The sequence below is a fragment of the Crocuta crocuta genome, unplaced genomic scaffold (genome assembly GCF_008692635.1).
Source record: "Crocuta crocuta isolate KB4526 unplaced genomic scaffold, BGI_CrCroc_1.0 scaffold515, whole genome shotgun sequence".
In the NCBI taxonomy this organism is placed as follows: domain Eukaryota; kingdom Metazoa; phylum Chordata; class Mammalia; order Carnivora; family Hyaenidae; genus Crocuta; species Crocuta crocuta.
In genome coordinates this window covers 357,872-379,650 of record NW_027528633.1, presented here as the reverse complement: position 1 = coordinate 379,650, position 21,779 = coordinate 357,872, and the positions used below count along the sequence as shown (strand labels likewise).

General features: G+C 36.1%; 1 protein-coding gene across 7 annotated transcripts in view; it reads left to right on the top strand.

Moving 5' to 3' along the window:
• The window catches only part of LOC144224273 (exocyst complex component 2-like), a 126,488-nt gene that overhangs the window by 38,535 nt on the left and 66,174 nt on the right, over window positions 1–21,779 (top strand). For 6 of the 7 annotated variants that reach the window (XR_013333000.1, XM_077755181.1, XM_077755179.1 and 3 more), the window contains exon 2: window positions 21,048–21,103. Coding sequence is in view for 6 of the 7 variants with exons in the window: in XM_077755181.1 (XP_077611307.1) it covers window positions 21,048–21,103 (56 nt within the window). In the remaining variant the exon portion in view is untranslated. Of the gene's footprint in view, window positions 1–19,824; window positions 19,884–21,047; window positions 21,104–21,779 lie in introns of all 7 variants that reach the window. The other variant, XM_077755182.1, reaches the window with a different exon arrangement.

The window sequence follows — 21,779 nt, the reverse complement described above, 5'->3', positions numbered from 1 at the left end:
AAAAAAAAAAAAAAAAAAAAAAACATTAAAAAAAAAAATAAAAAAAAAAATACCTTTTTAGAAGCTTCTGTAAGAAAGAAAATATGTTTATTCCTAGGTATTTTATGTTTTTTTGGGGGGGGCAATTGTGAATGGGATCAGTTTCTTGATTTCTCTTTCTGTTGCTTCATTGTTGGTGTATAAAAATGCAACCGATTTCTGTACATTGATTTTGTATCCTGCTACTTTGCTGAATTCATGGATCATTTCTAGTAAGCTTCTGGTGGAGTAGAAAGAGCCTAAGTGTCCATCAACTGATGAATGGGTCAAGAAGATGTAGTTTATCTATACAATGGAATACTGCATGGCAATGAGAAAGAATGAAATCTGACCATGTGTAGCAACATGGATGGAACTTGAGGGTGTTATGCTGAGCGAAATAAGTCAGACAGAGGACAGATACCGTATGTTTGCACATATAGGAGGATTAGGAGGAACTTAACGGAGGTCCATGGAGGAGAAGAAGGGGAAAAATAGTGGGAGAGAGGGAGGGAGGCAAATCATGAGAGACTCATGAATGCTGAGAACAGACTGAGGACTGATGGGTGTAGGGGGGAGGGGAAAGAGGGTGATGGGCATGGAGGAGAGCACTTGTGGGGATGAGCACTGGGTGTTATATGGAAACCAACTTGACAATAAACTGTTTTTTTAAAAAAAAGAAAATATGAAGTTTAGCCCCCCAACTTTCCTCTTTTGTAGAACTGCAAACAACTGCAACTATTTTAAATACCTTTTTTGTTGTAGATTGTAAATTTAGGAAAATCTTTAAAAAATAAAGAAATGTACATATAAATGATTGCATAGCAGAACATAAACATTAACTTCAAACAGTAAAGAAATGAAAGTTAGAAATACAATCATATACAAAAGTTCTAGAATCAGTCCATTAAAAACATTCCGCAAATAGTATTTTAAAACTATGTTTTGTTCTTTTTTTTTTTAATGTTTTATTTATTTATAGGAGAGAGAGAGAGACAGCGTGAGCAGGGGAGGGTCAGAGAGAGAGGGAGTCACAGACCGAAACAGGCTCCAGGCTCTGAGCTGGCAGTCAGCACAGAGCCCGACGCGGGGCTCGAACCCACGAACCGCGAGATCATGACCTAAGCGAAAGTTGGACGCTCAACCGACTAAGCCACCCAGGCGCCCCAAAACTATGTTTTGTTCTTTACAGGCAAGGCCTATATTACTAAAACAAAAATTGAAAAAAAAAATCCTCTTAAATGAATTATTTCCCCACAGTATTTCTTACTTATACCTGCAAACAAGTTATCTAAAATTTTTAAAGATGCCAGCCTTTATTCTGAAATGAGTTTGAGCACGTCCCTTTTATTGCCCCCAAATGATCTCTCCGAGAAATGCTAGAAATTATAAGTGGTTGAGGTATAATTTTCTTTTTTAGTCAGATATTGCCGGATACTACATTGATAACTAGCTACACAGAAAGATGTGACTCTTATTTAAGGTTAATTCTTTTTCCAAAATATTTTAAATTTCATGGCACCACAAAATCAATTACAACAGGACTTTCCTTTTTCAATTTGCCTCACATGAAATAAACAAGTGTGAAGTACAAGCTTCCTTCATAAAGCAGTAGGCAAATTTTGATACAAATATACAAACTGAGTGCTGGAAACATAAAAATTCAGTTCTTTTACATGATGCATATGCATAAACATAAACATGGTTTGACACAATTTACTTGCTGATTTTTAATAGCAGTAAGAAAACTAAGCAATATGACCAGCAATGCTCTTTAAAGTTTCAGGTAACTACGTGAGAGCATTTTTTCCCCCTTAAAATTATTTCTGCCATCATTGACCTACTCAGATTTTAAGATGAGTTCTTCTGATGTTTGTATGTTCTAAATCATCATAAAAACCAGAAAAAAGCAGTGAAGTTTCCAGTTTCAGTCAAAAACTCAATCTTCCCCAGAATCCTGCTTAAACCAGTTGACATCATTCCCCAAGATAGTTAGCGAAAAGCTATTCCACACTGTGTCATAAATGAACTATTATAATGTATCCCATAAACATCTTAACAAGACAAAGATCTACCCGAAATGTGTCTGATCAGTCTCACTTGTACTATGGCTACAACTTCACTTTGACATCATTCTATCTTATTAGCAACCTAGACCTCTATGTTAACAATTATATCAAATAATAAATATGAAAGTAAATTTTTAATAAGACAGTGTTACAAATTATAGTCAACCAACATCTTTTCACCAATACTTCAAGCATAAAAAATGAGAATTTTTACAAAAATATATAGAGAGGAGGCACCTGGGTGGCTCAGTCAGTTAAGCGTCTGACTTTGTCTCAGCTCATGATTTCATGGTTTGTGGATTCAAGCCCCACATTGGGCTCTCTGCTGACAGCTTGGAGCCTGGAGCCTGCTTTGGGCTCTAGGTCTCCCTCTCTCTCTGCCCTTCCCCCACTTGCATGCTCACTCGCTCGCTCTCTCTCTCTCTTTCTCAAAAATAAACATTAAAAAATTTTTAAGTATACAGAAATACCACAAACTGGTAGTTACCCATAACATTAAACAAACTGGCTCTTAGAGTAGCTTCACAACAGCCTATCATTTTAATTATAACCATTTGCCCCATACAGGGTAAACTGACAAATGTTTTTTAAGCATCGTTGCAACATTGTGTTCCTGATAACTTAAATAAACAAAACTGTGAGTAAATGAATGATACATGCCCCAAAATATCAAGTTTTATACTATCTACTGGACTTAAGATTAGTGTCTTAAGACCTTGATTTAGATTTTGACCTAGACCTAGATTGTAGTCTTGACTAGATTTGGATTGAAGTGGTTCTTTTCTCCTTGATTCATTTTCATTTCTTGAACCAGCCATATAATGTGTTTTGGAATCTGTTTTAGAAGTAAGTGCCTCTAGTTTTGGCAAGAGATGCACACCTAGAATGTGTGCATTCATTTCTTTCTTTCTTTAAATTTTATTTAGATTCAAGTTAGCTAACATACAGTGTAGTACATTGGTTTCAGGAGTAGAATTTAGTAACTTATCACATATGTGTAACACCCAGTGCTCATCCCAACAAGTGCCTTCTTTAATGCCTATCACCCATTTAGCCCACCCACCCCCCACACACCCAGTTCCCCTCTATATTGTTTATATTTAACAGTCTCTTGTGGTTTGCCTCCCTCTCTGTTTCTATCTTATTTTTCCTTCCCGTCCACTCTGTTTTGTTTCTTAAGTCCCACATTTGAATGAAATCATATGATGTTTGTCTTTCTCTGATGGACTTATTTCATTTAGCATAATAAACTCTGGTTCCATCCATGTTGTTGCAAATGGTAAGATTTCATTCTTCTTGACTGCTGACTAATATTCCATTGTGTATATATACCGCATCTTCATTATCCAGTCATCAGTCAAAGGACATTTGGGCTCTTTCCATGGTTTGTGTATTGTTGATAATTCTCCTATTGCATGTGCCCCTTCAAATCAGCATTTTTGTATCCTTTGGCTAATACCTAGTTGTGCAGTTACTGGGTTGTAGGGTAGTTCTTTTTTAACCTTACGAGGAACCTCCATACTCTTTTCCAGAGTGGCTATACCAGCTTGCATTCCCACCAACACTGCAAAAGTGTTCCCCTTTCTCTGCATCCTCACCAATATCTGTTGTTTCCTGAGTTGTTCATTCTAGCCATTCTGGCAGGTGTGAAGTGATACCCATTGTAGTTTTGAGTTGTATTTTCCAGATGATGAGTGACNTCTTTAACCTCCAGGTTTTTGGAGATTTTCCAGACTTCTTCCTGTAATTGATTTCAAATTTCAAAGCATTATGATCTGACAGTGTGCATAGTATGATACCAATTCTTTTATATTTATTGAGGGCTGCTTTATGTCCCAGTATGTGATCTATCTTGGAGAATGTGCCATGCGCACTTCAGAAGACAGTAAATTCCCTGGCCTCAGGATGTAAAGTTCTAAATATATCCGTCAGATCCATCTGGTCCAATGTGTCTTTCAAGTCCATCATTTCTTTAGTGATTTTCTGTCTGGTTGACCTATCCATTGCTGTAAGCAGAGTATTAAAGTCCCCTGCTGTTATCACATTCTTATCTATAAGCTTGTTTGTTTGTGATTAATTNTACGGCTATTGTTGCGTTTGACCGTATCGCTGAGCTCTTGAATTCTTCTTTCCTGTTCCTGGATCAGTTTGTCTCTTTTTTTGTCAGCTTCTTGTTTTTCTATAATGGTGTCTTCTAGATGTCTTCTTTAGAACAGTGTCTATTCGTGCTTTCTGCCCATTTCTTCACTGGATTATTTATATTTTGGGAGGTGTTGAGTTTGATGAGTTCTTTATAGATTTTGGATACTAACCCTTTTCTGATATGTCATTTGCAAAGATCTACCATTCCATTGATTGGTTGCCTTTTAGTTTTGTTGAGTGTTTCATTTGCTGTGCAGAAGCTTTTTATCTTGATGAGGTCCCAATAGTTCATTTTTAGTTTTGTTTCTCTTGTCTCTGGAGAAATGTCAAGTAAGAAATTGCTGCTGTTAGTTCAAAGAGGTTGCTGCCTTTATTCTCCTATAGGATTTGATGGTTTTCTGTCTTACATGTAGGTCTTTCATCCATTTTGAATTTATTTTTGTGTATGATGTAGGAAAGTGGTCTAGTTTCATTCTTTTGCGTGTCACCAGTTTTCCCAACACCATTGGCTGAAGAAGCTGTCTTTTTTTTTCCATTGGATATTCTTTCCTGCCTTGTCAAAGATTAGTTGGCCATACATTTGTGGGTCTATTTCTCGGTTCTCTCTTCTGCTCCCCTGGTCTGTCTTTGTGTCTGTTTTTTGTGCCGATACCATACTGTCTTGATGATGACAGCTTTGTTATCTGTCTTTGTATCTGTAAGATACAGCTTGAAGTCTGGAACTGTAATGCCTCCAGCTTTGGTTTTCTTTTTTTAACATTACTTTGGCAATTCTGGGTCTTTTCTGATTCCATACAAATTTTAGAATTGTTTGTTGTAGCTCTGTGAAGAATGCTGGTGGTATCGTGAAAGGGATTGCATTGAATATATAGATTAATTTGGGTAATATCAACATTTTAACAATATTTGTTCTTCTAATCCATGAATATAGAATTTTCTTCCATTTCCTTGTGTCTTCTTCAATTTTTTTCATGCTTGTTCAGTAATTTTCAGTGTATAGATCTTTCACCTCTTTGTTTAGGTTTATTCCTGTGGTTTTTGGTGCAGTAATAAATGGGATCGATTCCTTGGTTTCTCTTTCTGCTCCTTCATTACTGGTGTATAGAAATGCAACAGATTTCTGCATGTTGATTTTATATCCTGTGGTTTTGCTGAATTCGTGTATTCTAGCAGTTTTTTATTTTTTTTTAGTCTTTCAGTTTTCCATATAGAGTATCATGTCTGCAAATAGTAGAAGTTTGACTTCTTCCTTGCCAATTTGTATGCCATTTATTATTGATTGATTGTTGTCTGATTACTGAAGCTCGGACTTCTAGTACTATTTTGAACAAGAATGGTGAGAGTGGATATCCCTGTTGTGTTCCTGATCTTAGGGGGAAAGCTCTCAGTTTTTCCCCATTCAGGATTATATTAGCTGTGGGTCTTTCATATATAGTCTTTATGATGTTGTTGAGGTATGTTTCTTCTATCCCTACATTCTTGAGGATTTTTATCAGGAAAGAATGCTGTGTTTTGTCACATGATTTTTCTGCATCTACTGAGAGGATCATGTGGTTCTTATACTTTTATTAATGTCATGTATCACGTTGATTGATGTGCAAATATTGAACCAAACCTGTAGCCCAGGAAAAGCCCTACTTGATTGTGGTGAATAATTCTTTTCATGTGTTACTGGATTCAATTTGCTGCTATCTTGTTGAGAAGTTTTGCATTCATGGTCATCAGGGAAATTGGTCTGTAATTCTCATTAGTGGGGTCTTTGTCTGGTTCTGGAATCAAGTGATGCTGACCTCACAGAATAAGTTTGGAACTTTTCCTTCCATTTCTATTTTTTGGAACAGTTTGAGAAGAGTAGGTATTAACTCTTATTTAAATGACTGGTAGAATTCCCCTGGAAGCCATCCAGCCCTGAGCTCTTGTTTGTTGGGAGATTTTTTATTACTGATTTGATTTCTTTACTGGTTATGGGTCTGTTCATTTTTCTCTTTCTTCTTAGGTTATGTGTTTCTAGGAATTTATCCATTTCTTCCAGATTGCCCAATTTGGGGGGATATAATTGCCCATAATATAATAATTTATATTTCTGTGTTGTGATCACTCTTTCATTTGTGATTTTACTTATTTGGGTCTTTTCCTTTTTATTTTTGATACGTTTGGCCAGGTGTTTATCAATTGTGTTAATTCTTTCATAGAACCAGCTTTTAGTTTCATTGATCTGTTCTACTGTTGTTTTGATTTCAATATCACTGATTTCTCCTCTAATCTTTATTATTTTCCATCTTCTGCAAACTTTGGGCTTTAATTGCTGTTATCCCCCCTTCCCTCCAGCTCCTTGAGGTTTAAAGTTAAATTGTGTATTTGAAACGTTTCTTCCTTCTTTAGGAAGGCCTGGATTGTTATATTTTACTCTTTTAACTGCCTTTCCTGCATTCCAAAGGTTTTGGATTGTCATGTTTTCATTTTTATCGACTTTCATGTACTTTTTAATTTCCTCTTTAATTTCTTGGTTAACTGATGTTAATAGTTAATATGGTGTTCTCTCTTTAATAGGATGTTCTTTAACCTCCAAGTTTTTTTGGTCTCTCCACATTTTTTTTTTCTGGTTGATCCCAAGTTCCATAACATTATGGTCTGACAGTATGCGTGATATGATCTTTGCACATATTGAGGGCTCCTTTGTGACCCAGTATGTAATCTATTCTAGAGAATATTTCATGTGCACTTGAGAAGAATGTGTATTCTCCTTTAGGATGAAGTGTTCTGAATATATCTGTTAAGTTCATGTGTATCATTCAAACCATTGTTTCCCTGTTGATTTTCTGCTTAGATGATTTGTCCTCTGCTGTAAATGGGGTGTTAAAGTCCCCAACTATTATTGTTTTATTATCAATGAGTTTCATTATGTTTGTTATTAGTTGATTTAATTGATTTATATATTTGCATGTGTCAAGTGGGGAGCATAAATATTTATAGTCTTCTTGATGAATAGAAGCCTTAATTATCATATAATACCTTTCTTCATCTTTGTTTTAAAATCTAGTTTGTCTGATATTATTTATGGGTACTCCTGGTTTCCTTTGATATCCTTTAGCATGATAGACAGTTCTCCATCCCCTCACTTTCAATCTGCAGGTGTCATTAGATCTAAAATGAGTTTCTTATTGACAGCATATAGATGGATACTGATTTGTTTGTTTTGTTTTTTTTAATACACTCTCATACCCTATACTCTTATACCTTTTGATTGGAGCAATTAGTCCATTTACATTCAGAGTGATAATTGAAAGATCTGAATTTAATGCCATTGTGTTCCCTGTAGAGTTGAAGTTTCTAGTGAACTTCTCTGGTCCTTTCTAGTATTTGTTTCTTCTGGTCTTGTTTTGTTTTGTTTTTCTCCACTCAAAGAGTTCTCTTAAAACTTCTTGCAAGGCTAGTTTAGTGGTCAACAAAACTCCTTTAGTTTTAGTTAGTCTGGGAACCTGCTTATCTATCCTCCTATTTTGAATGGCAGCCTTGCTGGATTTAGAATTCTTGGCTGCATATTTTTTTATTCAGAATGTTGAATATGTCCAGCCCCTCCTTTCTGGCATGCCACATTTCTTTGGATGGATCTGCTGCATACCTGATCTGTCTTCCCTTGTAGGTTAAGGACTTTTTTCCTGAACCTTGCTGCTTTCTACTCTTTCCTTGTCTGTTAATTCTATGAATTTGACTATGATATGCCTTCACGACAGTAAGCTTTTGTTGAATTTAATAGGCGTTCTCTGCTTCTTGGATTTTGATGTCTGGGTCCCTCCCCACGTTAGAGAAGTTTTCAATTATAATTTGTTCACATAAATTTTCTGCCCCTTTTTCTCTCTCTTCATCTTCTAAGACTCCTATGATATGAATGTTAATCCTCTTTAATAAGTCACTGAGTTCTTTAAGTCTTGTATAATGATCTTCTGCCTTGGTCTTCCTCTTCTGTTCAACTTCATTATTTCTTCCATATTTTTTTCTTCTATATCACTGACTTGCTGCTCTGCTTTATCCATCCTCGCCATCATGGCATCCATACAAGATTGTGCCTTGGTCTTCCAATTTCAGCTTGACAAGATTTTAGCCTTTTTATCTCCGCAGAAAGGGATTTTCCTGTGTCTTCTATGCCTTTTTCAACCCCAGCTTATTCATATAATTGTGGGGGCTATTTTTTACTGTTTATTTATTTTTGGGAGAGAGAGGGAAAGAGAGAGAATGTAAGCAGGAAAGATGCTGAGAGAGGAGACAGAATCTGAAGCAGCCTTCAGTCTCTGAGCTGTCAGCACAGAGCCCAAAGCAGCACTCGAACTCCTGAATTGTGAGATCATGACCTGAGCCAAAGCTGGATACTTAACTGAATGAGCTACTCAGGTACTCTGATTTTTTTTAATATTTTATGTATTTTGTGGGACAGCACAAGAGGGGATGGTCAGAGAGAGGGTGACAGAGGATCTGAAGTGGACTTTCCAATGACAAGTTGACAGCAGTGAGTCCAGCATGGGGCTTGATCTCATGAACTGCAAGACCATGACCTGAGCTGACGTTGGATGCTCAACCAAATGAGCCACTCAGGTGCCCCATGATTGTGGTTTTAAATTCTAGTTCACACATCTTACTTATATCTGTGTCGATTAAATCCCTGACTGTCATTTCTTCTTGCTCTTCTTTTTGGGTGAATTCCTCTATGTTGTCATTTTGGAGAATAAAATTTAATAAAGTAAAACAAAAAATAAAAATCAGGGGCACCTGGATAGCTCAGTCGGTTAAGTATCCAATGTCAGCTCAGGTCATGATCTCAGGGTTTGTGATTTTGAACTCCATGTTGGGCTCTGTGCTGACAGCTCAGAGCCTGGAGCCTCCTTTGGATTCTGTGTCTCCCTCTCTCTCTCTGTCCCTCCCACACTTGTTTTCTCTCTCTCTCTCTCTCTCTCAAAAGTAAATAAATAAACATTTAAAATTTTTAATAAAAAAATTTTAAGGTTAAAACAAAATGAAAAATGTCAAATGAAGCTAGACCCTAGGTGTATTTCAGTCTGTTTGTTAAGAGAGTCTTGATAGAAAAGAGAAAAGAGAGAGAAGAAAAATATAAAATATAAAATTTTTAAATAGAATAAAAATGTTGTTCTTTCTTTATCCAGGAAATAAAAAGAAAAAAAAACTGAAGGAAAGAAAATAAACAAATAAAAGGAAACCCAAATGAAGCTAGATCCAGAAGCCCCTAGAGCTGAAACATTGGAGCACACTATAATTTGTAGACTAAACAGGTGGAAGGGATTTGTCCTGGTCTTCTCTGGGAAGGGCCTGCTGTGCTGATTCTCAGGGGGCCTTGTTTCAGTGAAAATGGGGCTCCAAAGTGCAGATGAGTGGGACTTGGTGTAAGTGACTCTAGCCTCCACTAGGTGGTGCTGTGTTTTCCTATGAAGCCTGACCATGCTGGTGGGCTTAGGAAGGGTGGGTAAGGGAAGATGCCCCCTCCTTACCCTGGGAGGGCAATGCTTGGCTACCTCTGTTCAGGATAGTCGTCATTTCTTTCTTGAGCTGGGACTTGGACTGTGTTCTTGAACTGGATTTGATCTTGAAAAAGATCGATTTTGGTGTTTGAAACTTATGATTGTCAGAATGGCTTCTGCTACACTATGGTCTTCTAGCTGGTCCGTTTCTAAGACTATAAATACTTCTATAGTTGTAATCAAACTACCAGCTTTTTTTTTTTATGGTTTTTTTTTGTTTTTTTTCCTAGGAGAGGGAGAGAGACAGCGTGAGCAGGGGAGGGTCAGAGAGAGAGGGAGTCACAGACTCTGAAACAGGCTCCAGGCTCTGAGCTGGCAGTCAGCACAGAGCCCGACGCGGGGCTCGAACCCACGAACCGCGAGATCATGACCTAAGCGAAAGTCGGACGCTTAACCGACTAAGCCACCCAGGCGCCCCTAAACTACCAGCTTCTTGATCTTTCATAACTTCTGTTCCTAGAATGTCTGTATTGTATCTGTCGTAATCATCATAGTGTGAAGAACTGTACACATTTCCTTTTCTCCACATCCTTACAAATACAGGTTACTTCTTGTCTTTTTGATACTAATTGTTGTAGCTGGTGTGAGATGACAACACGGATGTACCTAGACACTATTATGCTAAGTAAAATAAGTCAGACACAGAAAGACAAATACCATTACTATTTTCACTTATATGTGGAATCTAAAAAAAACAAAACAAAACAGAAACAAACCCATAAATAAAGAGGACAAACTATTATTTACTGAAAGGTTAAGGAATGGGAGAATGGACAAGATGAGTGAAGTCTGAGAGTGGGAGGTGTAAGCTTAGCACACAGCTAACCAGAGGATGCAGGATTCTAACACAACCAGTCAGGCTCTAGTGCCATGTTCTTCAGCCTGGCTTCTCTCATAACCATTTTTATTAGTTTTGATTTATTGAAATCATCTTTATTAAAAAAAAAACTTGAGACTTTGAAATTAAAGTTGCTACGACCTGTTTATGAAATGTTATATACAAATGTAACAAAACATTGTAAGTTTAAAACAAAATGCATTCCTTTGCATAGATAGAATGAATCTTGTCTCTTTCACTTTGCTAATTGAAGTACTTTCTAATGAAAAATTGTTTTCTGCCAAAAGATTACATAGAAACAAATGAGTTTGTTTTATCAACTAATGTTAAATTGATTAAATGCCTAACTTTAGGTCTGAAATTCAGTGTACCATGTTTCAGATGGCGAAACTGATATTTTCTGTTAAATGTATAAGGTGACCTGTAATATTTATGTTAGTGTAATTCATAATTTGTTTTACTCATCAGACTTAAACTATGAAATGGGAGATGTTCTGATACCCTTGCTTATTTCTGAGTCTTGAAAGGTGTTTGTCTATGATGTGTATGAATGCTAAACTATTAATGAATAGAAATCTTTTCTTAAAAATGGAAAATGTAAGCCATGAAATAATTTTATTGTTATTTTCACTGCTGGCAATGTTTTCTCTTTTTGTGAGACAAAGTTTTCCTCTTCTTATTTAAAATATAGGAGATTGTGGGGTGATTGGGTGGCTCAGTTGGTTAGGTGCCCTACTCTTGGTTTCAGCTCAGGTCATTATATCACAGTTTCATGAGTTTTAGCCCTGTGTCGGACTCTGCACTGGCAGCACAGAGCCTTCTTGGGAACCTCCCCCCTCTGCCCCTCCCCCACTCATTCTGTCTCTGTCTCTCTCTTTCTCTTTTTCTCTCAAAATAAATAAACGCTAAAAATAAAATGAAATTTAGACGATCATATTAATTAAGGCCAAAAAAAGATTCTTATAAAGAAATTTGAAAACTGTAGAGGTTGAGGTTATTCACTCATATACTACATATGAAGGATATACCCTCTTCAAGTGTTCATTTTTAAAATCTCCTGTATGGCAAAGACATTGTTGGCAAAGAGTTCAGCTTAAGAATGAACAAACTAAAACATGAAGACCTGGAACTTAAAACTTTTCTCTATTCCAACAAAGCTAATTTTGTTGCAGAATATTTAGGCCTTTCTGTATGTCAATATTGATATAGTTCCTGGTTACCTTTTTTTAATAGGCAATACCTTCAATAATGTATCTTAAGAGTGTAATTGAATAGATAACTTATTTCAGAAAAAAAAATACCCCAAAGTTTTTTCATGTAGTGTTTCAGTTTTACCAAAAAAAGTACACTGTGGGATATTTATAGTATTTTTCAATCTATTTTTATCTGTAGACTAGGACTGATAACTGCCTTAGGGCATAGGGGTTAAAAACAGGAAATGTGGTTTATAAAGTAGGTAGTATCTCCAGAGTTTCCAAAGTTTGATTTCTTATAGTACTGACTGAAGAGTATCATGTTTCAAAACAACATTAGGCAGCATACCTTGAAATCAGTCTGTGTTTAAAGGAGTCGTCTGTCCAATTATGACAGGAAATGCTTCATGGAAAAGTTTGCACTCTTGGTATAGGTTCGAGTAATATAGCAGTTGTTTTCTGTAATTATATACTGCTCTTTCTCTCCAACTCTGTTTTAGACCGTCTTTATGTAGTTAGATTGAGTAGAAGTCTTGTGTAAGTTTTAGTAAATTTCCTTTGACTTTTGTGTTTTGATTAAAATTTTATTTTAGTGTGTTACTGGAAAGTTTTGTATTTATCATAGTTGAGGAGGAGCATATATTATAGTTATTAAAATTATAGTAATTAGAGAATCCAAGTTAGGAAAATAAAAAGGCATGAAGAAGCAAGGCTATAATTTTTTATGGCCTTGAAACTATCATTTGGCAGAACTGATCAAAGCTGAAAACCTTTGACTCAGCAATTCCACTTCTAGGAATATATCTTATGTAAATTAATCTATGAGAATACAAGGATTGATGTTTATTGTGGCATTATTTATAGTAGAATATAATTGTAGTAGTAGAATAAATTATGAATAAATAGAAAAAATGAATAAATAACATAATAACTGAATTAGGGTATAGCCATAGTATAGAATATGAGGCAGCCATTGAAAATGATAAGGTAAATATATATACACTGTCATGGAAGAATGTTTGTGATATATTACAAAATGAAGTAAACAAGTTTTAGTTGGAATGTGTAGTGTAATCTCATTTTTTAGAGGAAAAAAATTATAGTCATGGGAAGAGATTTGGAAGAATACATGCCATACTAAGGAGATTGATGGAGAAGTTTTTTGGACTTTCATTTGTTATTATGAAAATTTTTGTGTTTTAATTCTTTTCAGTGAGCATTTAATTTTTTTCAAAATAAGAAATCAAGAAGAAAGACTTGATTAATTCAAAATGTTCACTATTCTGTTCTTATGTAGACATTCTTTAGAGAAGTCTGCTTAGCAATTTGTCCAAATTATTATTATAAGAAGAATCAAATCCATTTGTATATAACCTTTTAATTTATAAACATTTTCCCATACTTGAAAGAAGACTGAAGCTCCAATTAATTAGCTGATTGTCCAGCTAAGTTGTAAATCCAAGCCATTCCATACACACCTGTGCATTATCTATTATAGGTTATTGCTAGGCATTATTTCATGAGATTGGCCCAAAAGCAACACTCAGATCATTCCAACATGTCAGGGAATTGTTTTTTCACAAATGGTGTTTATCAGTGTGAGTTTTAATGTTTGCTGAACAATTTTCTTTTGTGCAGTTACTTTCTTGTGCTGTTTTATAGACCCTGTAAGCTTCACTCCCATATGCAGGATGGTTGTATTTTCTTAAAGCTCGTAGTGCTCCGATTAGAATGTGAGGAAAGGGGGCTTTATTTTTTATGAAGTTGCTCTTATTTTGGTCATTACTATATACCTAGTGCCTGGAAGGGAGTCTGCCATGTAATAGTAATAGGCACTCAATAAGTATAATGGTATGCCTATTCCAAAATCAAGTGCCCTCCCTATTTGATTAAAAGAAGAAAATGACAAATGGAGTGAGAAAAAAGACTTCTTTTCTACTTTCATGTATGAAAATCAAGACCTTCATTGTTGAAGAAGATGGTATGTGGTCCAGGCCCAATTACAGGAAGCTCACCCTGCGAGAAGCCTACAGGTTCTTGCTCAGAGCAGAGATGAGCTTTGTTTTCTCCATGGGGAATTTCCACACTGGGCTACTAGATTAATTGCTAAGTGATAGTCTAGATTGATACTGTGTGGGTGGGGACACTTTTTTGGTCAAATAGCATGACACATTCTAATTTTATATTCAAAGAGTAGAGGAGATACATATTGTAAATACTTAGAAGTTGCTCTCAGTCCCTTGGAAAGTTGTGGGGGCTTATCTAAGGGGAACCTTTTTAAAAACAATACTTACTACTACATCATAATAATGTAGCATTTGTAACTCCAAGAAACAGTTTGCCTTATTTTTTCTGTGTGTGTGCACTATTCACATGGACAGCTCACTTCCTTATAGTACAGTAATGTGGCATTTATGGCCCACTAATGTTGAAGCTAAAGCTAAAACCCTGGTTTCCTAACACATTTACTAAGTGTTCATTATGTTCTAATATATCTGAGCTGCTTCTGAGTATCAAGCCTAAAGTGAGCATTCAAAAATGTAAAGGTTTATTATTTATTTGAAATAGCTATTTGCTAAGTGCATAGCCAGAAAAACAAACCATATTTGGAAAACTAATGTATTTAGACTTAGCAGTATTCTATGCTGCTATACTTAATTTATTCAAACTATATTTTTCAAATGGATCCTGAAAAATTATTTCAAAAGGACTGGTTTTTGTTTTCTTTAACGTTATGAGAAGTAAAAGATGCATACTTTAGCAGAGTATCTCCTTTATACATAAACTGAGGCATGTACATTTAAAAATTTTTTTTAATATTTTAATTTATTTCTGAGAGAGAGAAAGAGAGACAGCGTGAGTAGGGGAGGGTCAGAGAGAGAGGGAGACACAGAATCTGAAACAGGCTCCAGGCTCTGAGCTATCAGCACAGAGCCTGATGCAAGGCTCAAACTCATGAACCATGAGATTGTGACCTGAGCCGAAGTCTGATGCTTAACCAACTGAGCTACCCAGGCGCCCCGGCATGTACATTTTTAGTAGATGGCTCAAGTACAAAATTGTATATTATAGAATCCTACATACATTAAAAATGTTCTCGAATGTATTTGTTTACTCATTCATTCACTTATCAGTTTATTAGGAACTTACTAGTGAGCAAGACGTACATGGTGTTGCCTTCTTTTATTTCTAAACTTGTGCTACAGGCCAGCCACTGTGGTAGGTAATGAGGATACAAAGACAAGGTAAGTGAAGGGCTATGCCCATGCTTGTGGAGTTAATAATCTAGCAAGGTAAATAGATATTAATCAGGTCATCCAACAAATCAGTGGAAAACCGCTATAGTGAGAGGAGAGGGAGCTGGTGCCAAGAGGACATGAGAGGTGGTCTAAGTGTAGCACCTCTGAAATACAAGGGAGAGTCAGTGGGTTGTAAGCAATAATCCTACCTCCCATTTGCTGACTACCTGCTCTCTCTGACAAATATACTATTAGCCTCTTAGAAATACTGTTTCAGGGGCATCTGGGTGGCTCAATCAGTAAAGCATCTGACTCTTGATCTCAGGATCATGAGTTCAAGCCCCACATTGGGCATGGAGCCTACTTAAATTAAAAAGCAAATATTATTTCATTTAGTAAATGGTATCTCTGTTTTATAAATGATAAAGCTACAAGTCAGAGCTGTTCAGAAGTTTGCCCCAAGGTGAGTAATTAATAACTAACATGGGTATTTGAGGTCAACATCTGCATCTGTCTTCTGTTAACATATATAATTCTGATTTATTCAGGCCATTTATCAGGTGTCCCCATAGAAGCCAGGTCTTCCCTAACCATTGCTAGTATGTTATATTCAGCTATTCTTTTCAAGCCTATGCAAAGCATGATAAAACAGTTCCGCTAAAATTCCAACTTCTAGAGAACTTTGTGTAAACTACCAAAACAAGAGTATAGTCAAAGACAAATCTCTCCAATTATAGCATGTCCCAGTAACATTGGATATTGTATCTGGGCTGTCTGCTGCTTTTTCTTAATATGTACATTTCAGCTGTTCAGAGATCACTGGTACCACTCAAAAGAACTTTACCTACAATTAGGATATGCTGCAGCCCAGTGACAGTCATGAGTTAAAATGTCCAATCTTGTACACTGTGTGTTTCAGAAAGAGAAATTGACCTATATTTTCTAGTTACCATACCTATTACCCAACTGTTTATGTCTTTGTTAAAAAAAAATAAGTACCTGAAATATGTGTACTGCTTTGTAATCTACAAAGTGCTCCCTGCCACCAAGATAAGCTCTCTTAGGGTGGGGCCATGTCTGTTTTGCTCACTTTTGTACAACACTACCTGTCAGTGCCTAGCACGTAATAGATACACAACAAATATTTAAAGAATAAGGGAATATATATATATTATGTTTTTGTAACAGCTCTGATAGCAAAACAGACATTGTAATCCCTACATTTTGTAATCTCTACATAGTTGTCTAAAAGGTGAATTGATCTTCATCTAGGGTCATATCATTATATATAGATAAGTCAGGACTTTGATCCCAAGTCTTCTGACTTTACATTGAGTATTCTTTCTGTTACCTCAATGAACTTAAAAGTCATCATCAACCATTAATGTTAATAATCTTAAAATTAGAATAAAGTATAGTGGGAAGGAAACAAATACTACCAAAATTAACTACAAAATGGTCCTTTCAACATAGACATGGACCTTTTGAAAATAGTGCCATAACCAAAAATAAAATCCTGGTCCATAAAATCCAAGTACCATGACCTTGGCGCCTTTAAACCCTGCCATCCACTTCAAAGCCTGAGCCACCTTAATAACAAAATTTATGTACAGCTCTTCTCTGATGGCTCTAGAATCTTTCTTGGCATTCTTACTACCTCTTTCTTGCTTTCTAAATCTAACCTTTTCCATTCAAGGAAGTTAGCTCAGCTGTCAGTGGCAAGACCCAACTTTACATTTTCCTAAATCCAAATCTGTTCTCTCAACTCTGAGTAATTGAATTTCTCTCCTTGTGGCATGATCTCCATGTACTTTCCTCTTCGAGGTCAGAAAAGAGCAAATTGGTCACTCTAGCCACCCAAAAGAAGATTGCTACCTTCTGTCACCTGTGTTTTGATGGGGTCCTTTGACATAGTGCCGCATGAGCAAGTGAGGCAACCTCTGGCATCCTGCCACTGTTTTTTTGGTACAGATCTTTGAGAGACTGACATCCTCCTACAGCTAGAATTGGAGCAACATTTTTTAAAGATGTATTTATTTTGAGAGAGAAAGTGAGAAAGAGAATCCTAAGCAGGCTCCACACTGTCAGCCTGAAGCCTGACATGGGGCTTGATCTCAAGAACTGTGAGATCATGACCTGAGCCAAAACCAAGAGTTGGACACTAAATTGGCTGAGCCACCCAAGTGCTCCTTGGAGCAGCGGTTTTATTTTATCTTATTTTATTTTATTTTATTTTTAACTTTTTTAATGTTTATTTATTTTTGAGAGAGAGAGAGAGCATGAGTTAGGGAGGAGCAGAGAGAAAGGGAGACACAGAATCTGAAGCAAGTGGCTCCAAGCTCTGAGTTATCGGCACAGAACCTGATGCAGGGCTCAAACCCACGAATCATGAGATCCTGACCTGAGCTGACATCAGATGCTTAACCTATTGAGCCACCTAGGCGCCCCTGAAGCAACATTTTAAAACAGAAAATTTAACAGGCAGTTAAATCCGAGAGGTTAATCTATGTTTAGTTTTTTAGAGACACATATGAAAGTCTCAGCTTAGACCACTGAGTGAGTAGAGTAGGTGCTAGAGAAAGTTGGCTAGGGAGTAGGCTGTGATAGAGGTTTTGTTTCTCCTTAGGCTGATAACTGGCTATTGAGTGGAATAAAGAGAAAGGAATTGAAATTCTTAACTAGGAAGACCACAGAGATCTTATCTGTTTCATGTATGTGAACTTTCAGACCTCAGTCTCTAGACACAGACACTGTCTAGTCTCTACGTCCAGTGCCCTTTCTCTACCCCTCCCAAATACTATTCTTTAACCTTTCAAGAACCTGACAAAATGCAAATCACAAATAAATATTTCATAAGCTAGTATAAAACAAAGATTTTGTGTTACAGTATAAAACCCTTTCATACTGTGTATTTGCTACATACAACTTAGACAGCTAATGAACAGCAGTACATTAGGGTAAACATTAACAGCTAAACACTTTGGGGTCTTACACATACTGGGGATATACACATATTCTACTTGAAGGACCTAATGTCTCACTACCTCTGATGCATGCCTATCAGAGTCCACCATGGAGTAGAATCTCAACAAATTCATGTTAAATGAATGAATGAGAACTTTCAGCCATTCATTTAGAACTAACAACAATTTCAGCCTAGAATGTAATAAAAAATACTTATCTTTGTATTCAACACAATGGGTAGCTTTTTGGAGAGAAGCGATTATTTATTTTCATATTTTTAAAATTTTTATTATTAAGTTAACACCAGCATATATATTGCTTTGGATGTTATAATAATATTTCACAAATCTCCTCCTCTAAGTTAGCATGCATTTTCCATATATGTTCAATTTAATGCTTTTTGAACCCTTACTGACCTCATATGTGGTTTGACCAGGAACTCTCTTTCTGTTCATCCCCAGGGCTAGAGACATTTTTCCTCCTTTCTTCCCCAACATTACCACTTATTCTTTGAAGCGAGTGTTGTTTTCTTTTTTGGTGGTGGGGGAGGGGCAGAATTATTTCATTTTCTCTATTCATAAAAAGTAAGTCTCCAAGAAATACAGGTTTTGGGTTCTTTTTCTCAATTTGTTATGGTTGAGGCTGTGTGTTTCTTTTAACATACTATCCTTGTGAAACCTGTGGTCAGCCTAAAACAGGAAGCTTGATTTTGTTTTCTTTTTTTGTTTATTTGTTTTTAATTAACAGCAGTATAGTTCTAATGGCTGAAAGTATCCTGTGGTTTTATTCTTACTATTCACAGCTTTGTCTTTACAATTATATTGAGTAATTTAGATTTATGTCTTTTACAGGGTGTTTTATTAGTAATGCTCAATCTGATGGGTTCTTGCCAGGAAATGTTTTTCCTATCAGGGTCAGAGTGGGAGTTGAGTTGATAGCATGTGACACTGGCTTGCTTTATTCTAAGTTTAATTTTCTGCTTTTTAGTCAGCACTCTGGCCCCAGTTTTACATTGAAGAATTTTAGAAGTTAAAAACTGCCCTCACATTCTAATCATCATTGCTATAACATTTCTAGCACCCAACCTCTTGACATTTGTTCATATAGTAGCATTGACAGGATCCTGGTCCTCACCAAGAGCAAAAGCTGTTAAATGTCTTTTTTTTTTTTTTAACTTTTAATGTTTTTATTATTTATTTGGCGGGGGGAGAAAAACAAAGTATGAGTGGTGGAGGGGCAAAGAGAGGGAGAGACAGAATCCTAAGTAGTCTCCAAGCTCTGAGCTGTCAGCTGACAGCTGAGCCACCCAGCTGTCCCAAAACTGTTGAATTTCATAAGTTCCTTATAGCAGCATTGGCCTAAGATTATGCTTCTATTTTTAGTAACTATATACATGGTGTGTGAGTGTGTGTGTGTACACACAGGGTTACAATTTAAAAATTCTTGACCTGAGCACAGTGATTATGAACTCAGGAACCAGAGAGCCCTTCCCTGCTTTCCTCCACTCACTTTGAAAGAACTATCCAGAGAGCAAGGAACAAGATGAGACATACTGGCTGAGGTGATCATAGTCATCAGAGACAGATGTCACAGCCAGGTCTCCTTGTTGCTCTGACTGTAGCAGGTAAACAATCCAAGGGGACAACTCTGTGGTATGGCTTTCCTTTTAGAGGAAGAAAGCTTTTCTGGCCTTGAACACAAGGTGGTTTATTTCACTTTCACTTATAATAGGCTCATTATATTTTCTTCTCTTACCTCCTAGATAAGACTTGTTGCCTTGCAGTTAGTTGATTTCAACTAATTTCTGGATTATATTTGTCTACTCTTCAACAGATGTCTCAATTTTTCCACCAGAAAAATGGAAGAACACCTGAACCTGTCCATATACCAAAGTATATATAAATTGACTCATCAGAAGAAAAATAGTTACCTATTTAAAACTATGGCATATGACAGAATCAGAAGCTAGTTATATATTTAGAATCTAAAAACGTCTATTCAGAAAGTTGATTATAGTTCTTGGCCTTTCTTTATCTCAACTTTTCTAAATCATCAGTAGCTTAGATGACATTATGGGAAAAGAGTCTCCTTAACATTGTTACTGTTAACATCCATGATTTTACAGTAGAGTAGAATTTTCTCTATTCTGTAGAAAAGGAATTCTCAGTATTTGCAATTAATTATAGAAGGCATTCTGAAATAATATTCCACTCCAAGTAAAAGTAATTTCTTTGGAATTACAGTAAATCAGCATTTTGTTTTCACAGTTTTTTCTTAGAAAACAATGATAATTAAAAGCCCTAAGGAGCCCTGTAGGTACCTGGACCAATCACATGCGTTATCTCCTATAATCCTCCCTACAAGGTACTATTCTTACACTCTTTGAAAACAGAGAAAATTGGGCCATCAGTTTTCTTTCCAAAAGTCATAGCAATGAAACTGACTTCAGACTCTGCACTATTAAATCTTATGTACACCTTTTTGAGTGCCAGCTTTTGAGTGAGGTAGTGTTTGTTAATTCATTAGTGTCCTGAAATCTTGTATTTTGTCTAGCCTTTAACTTTCTTTACAGAATCGGGTTGACTGTGACTTTGTCTGACATTTTTCCCACAAGTAATTTTTTAAGATCAAAATAGTTATTCTGCATAACTTAACTTTTACCTTTGGAAGTAAAATATTCTAATAGATATTCTGTAAGTGTTGGTAAATATCTTCCATCTGTCTTTTTATTTTTTTATCTGCTAACGTTAGTATGTGTATACACACACACACGCACGAAGAAACTGAAGGGGAGCTTTAAATTTTAGTTTTAAAGCAGACTGACCATCAGTTACAGAGAAACAATGAAAGAAAATGTTTAACTTTTTTTTTTAACCTGGACGAAAATAGTCATCCTACCATTTGGTTCTCAAAGGAAATAGACAGTGGTAGTGTTACTTTCTGTTTCTCCTTAGAACACTCTAAGGCAGTAGTACAGTGCACAGTAATGCCATCAAGGGAGGTGGGTAGCTTTTTTCCATTAAATGCCTTTTTTCCCTCCCTCTTCTTGATTTCAGGTGTCAGAAACTATTTAAAAGAAGCATTGGTGAATATAATTGCTGTGCACGCAGAGGTAAGCTGTCATTAGATGTTCCTAAGAAATATGGGTAACTGGAAAAGAAGACAAAGAGGCAAATTTGATGATTTTTCTTTTGGTGGTCTTTTTTCCCTTCAAAATGTATCTTGGGTATAAATTAAACACAATTCTACTTTAATGTATGCACGTATGCACACACACACGTGTGCTTTTAACTATGAGAGATGTGTTTTTTTTCTGAAATTGTGTTTAAAACTAAGTCCATTAATGTTCAAAAGGTAAGGAGAAGAGAGATCGTTTCTTCACTTTGGATTGAAAGGAATATTAAATTCCTTTTCTTGGAAAATTCATTAACCTCTTTTTAACCAGGATACAAATAAGCATTGGTGTCTTATTCATGTGGCAATGTGTTCTTACATAGTGGCTGGGATTCCAGAAAACTAGACTTATCAGAAAGATAGGCTGAAAGGGCAGGCCAAGGTTAGGAAGCAGGTGCGTGGTTTCCTATCAGTGGCTGACTTATGTACATGTGGATGTTGATGCTTCTTTTTCATGCTAAAACTTGCCCTCACTTGAAGTATTATCATCTTAAGCTTTACATTAACATCCTTTGTTAACATTCTTCTTAGAAGGACTCTTCTAAGGAACATCAAAAGAGGCACAGCTACCACTTTATCACCACTATGACTACCAAATCTATAATTTCACAATC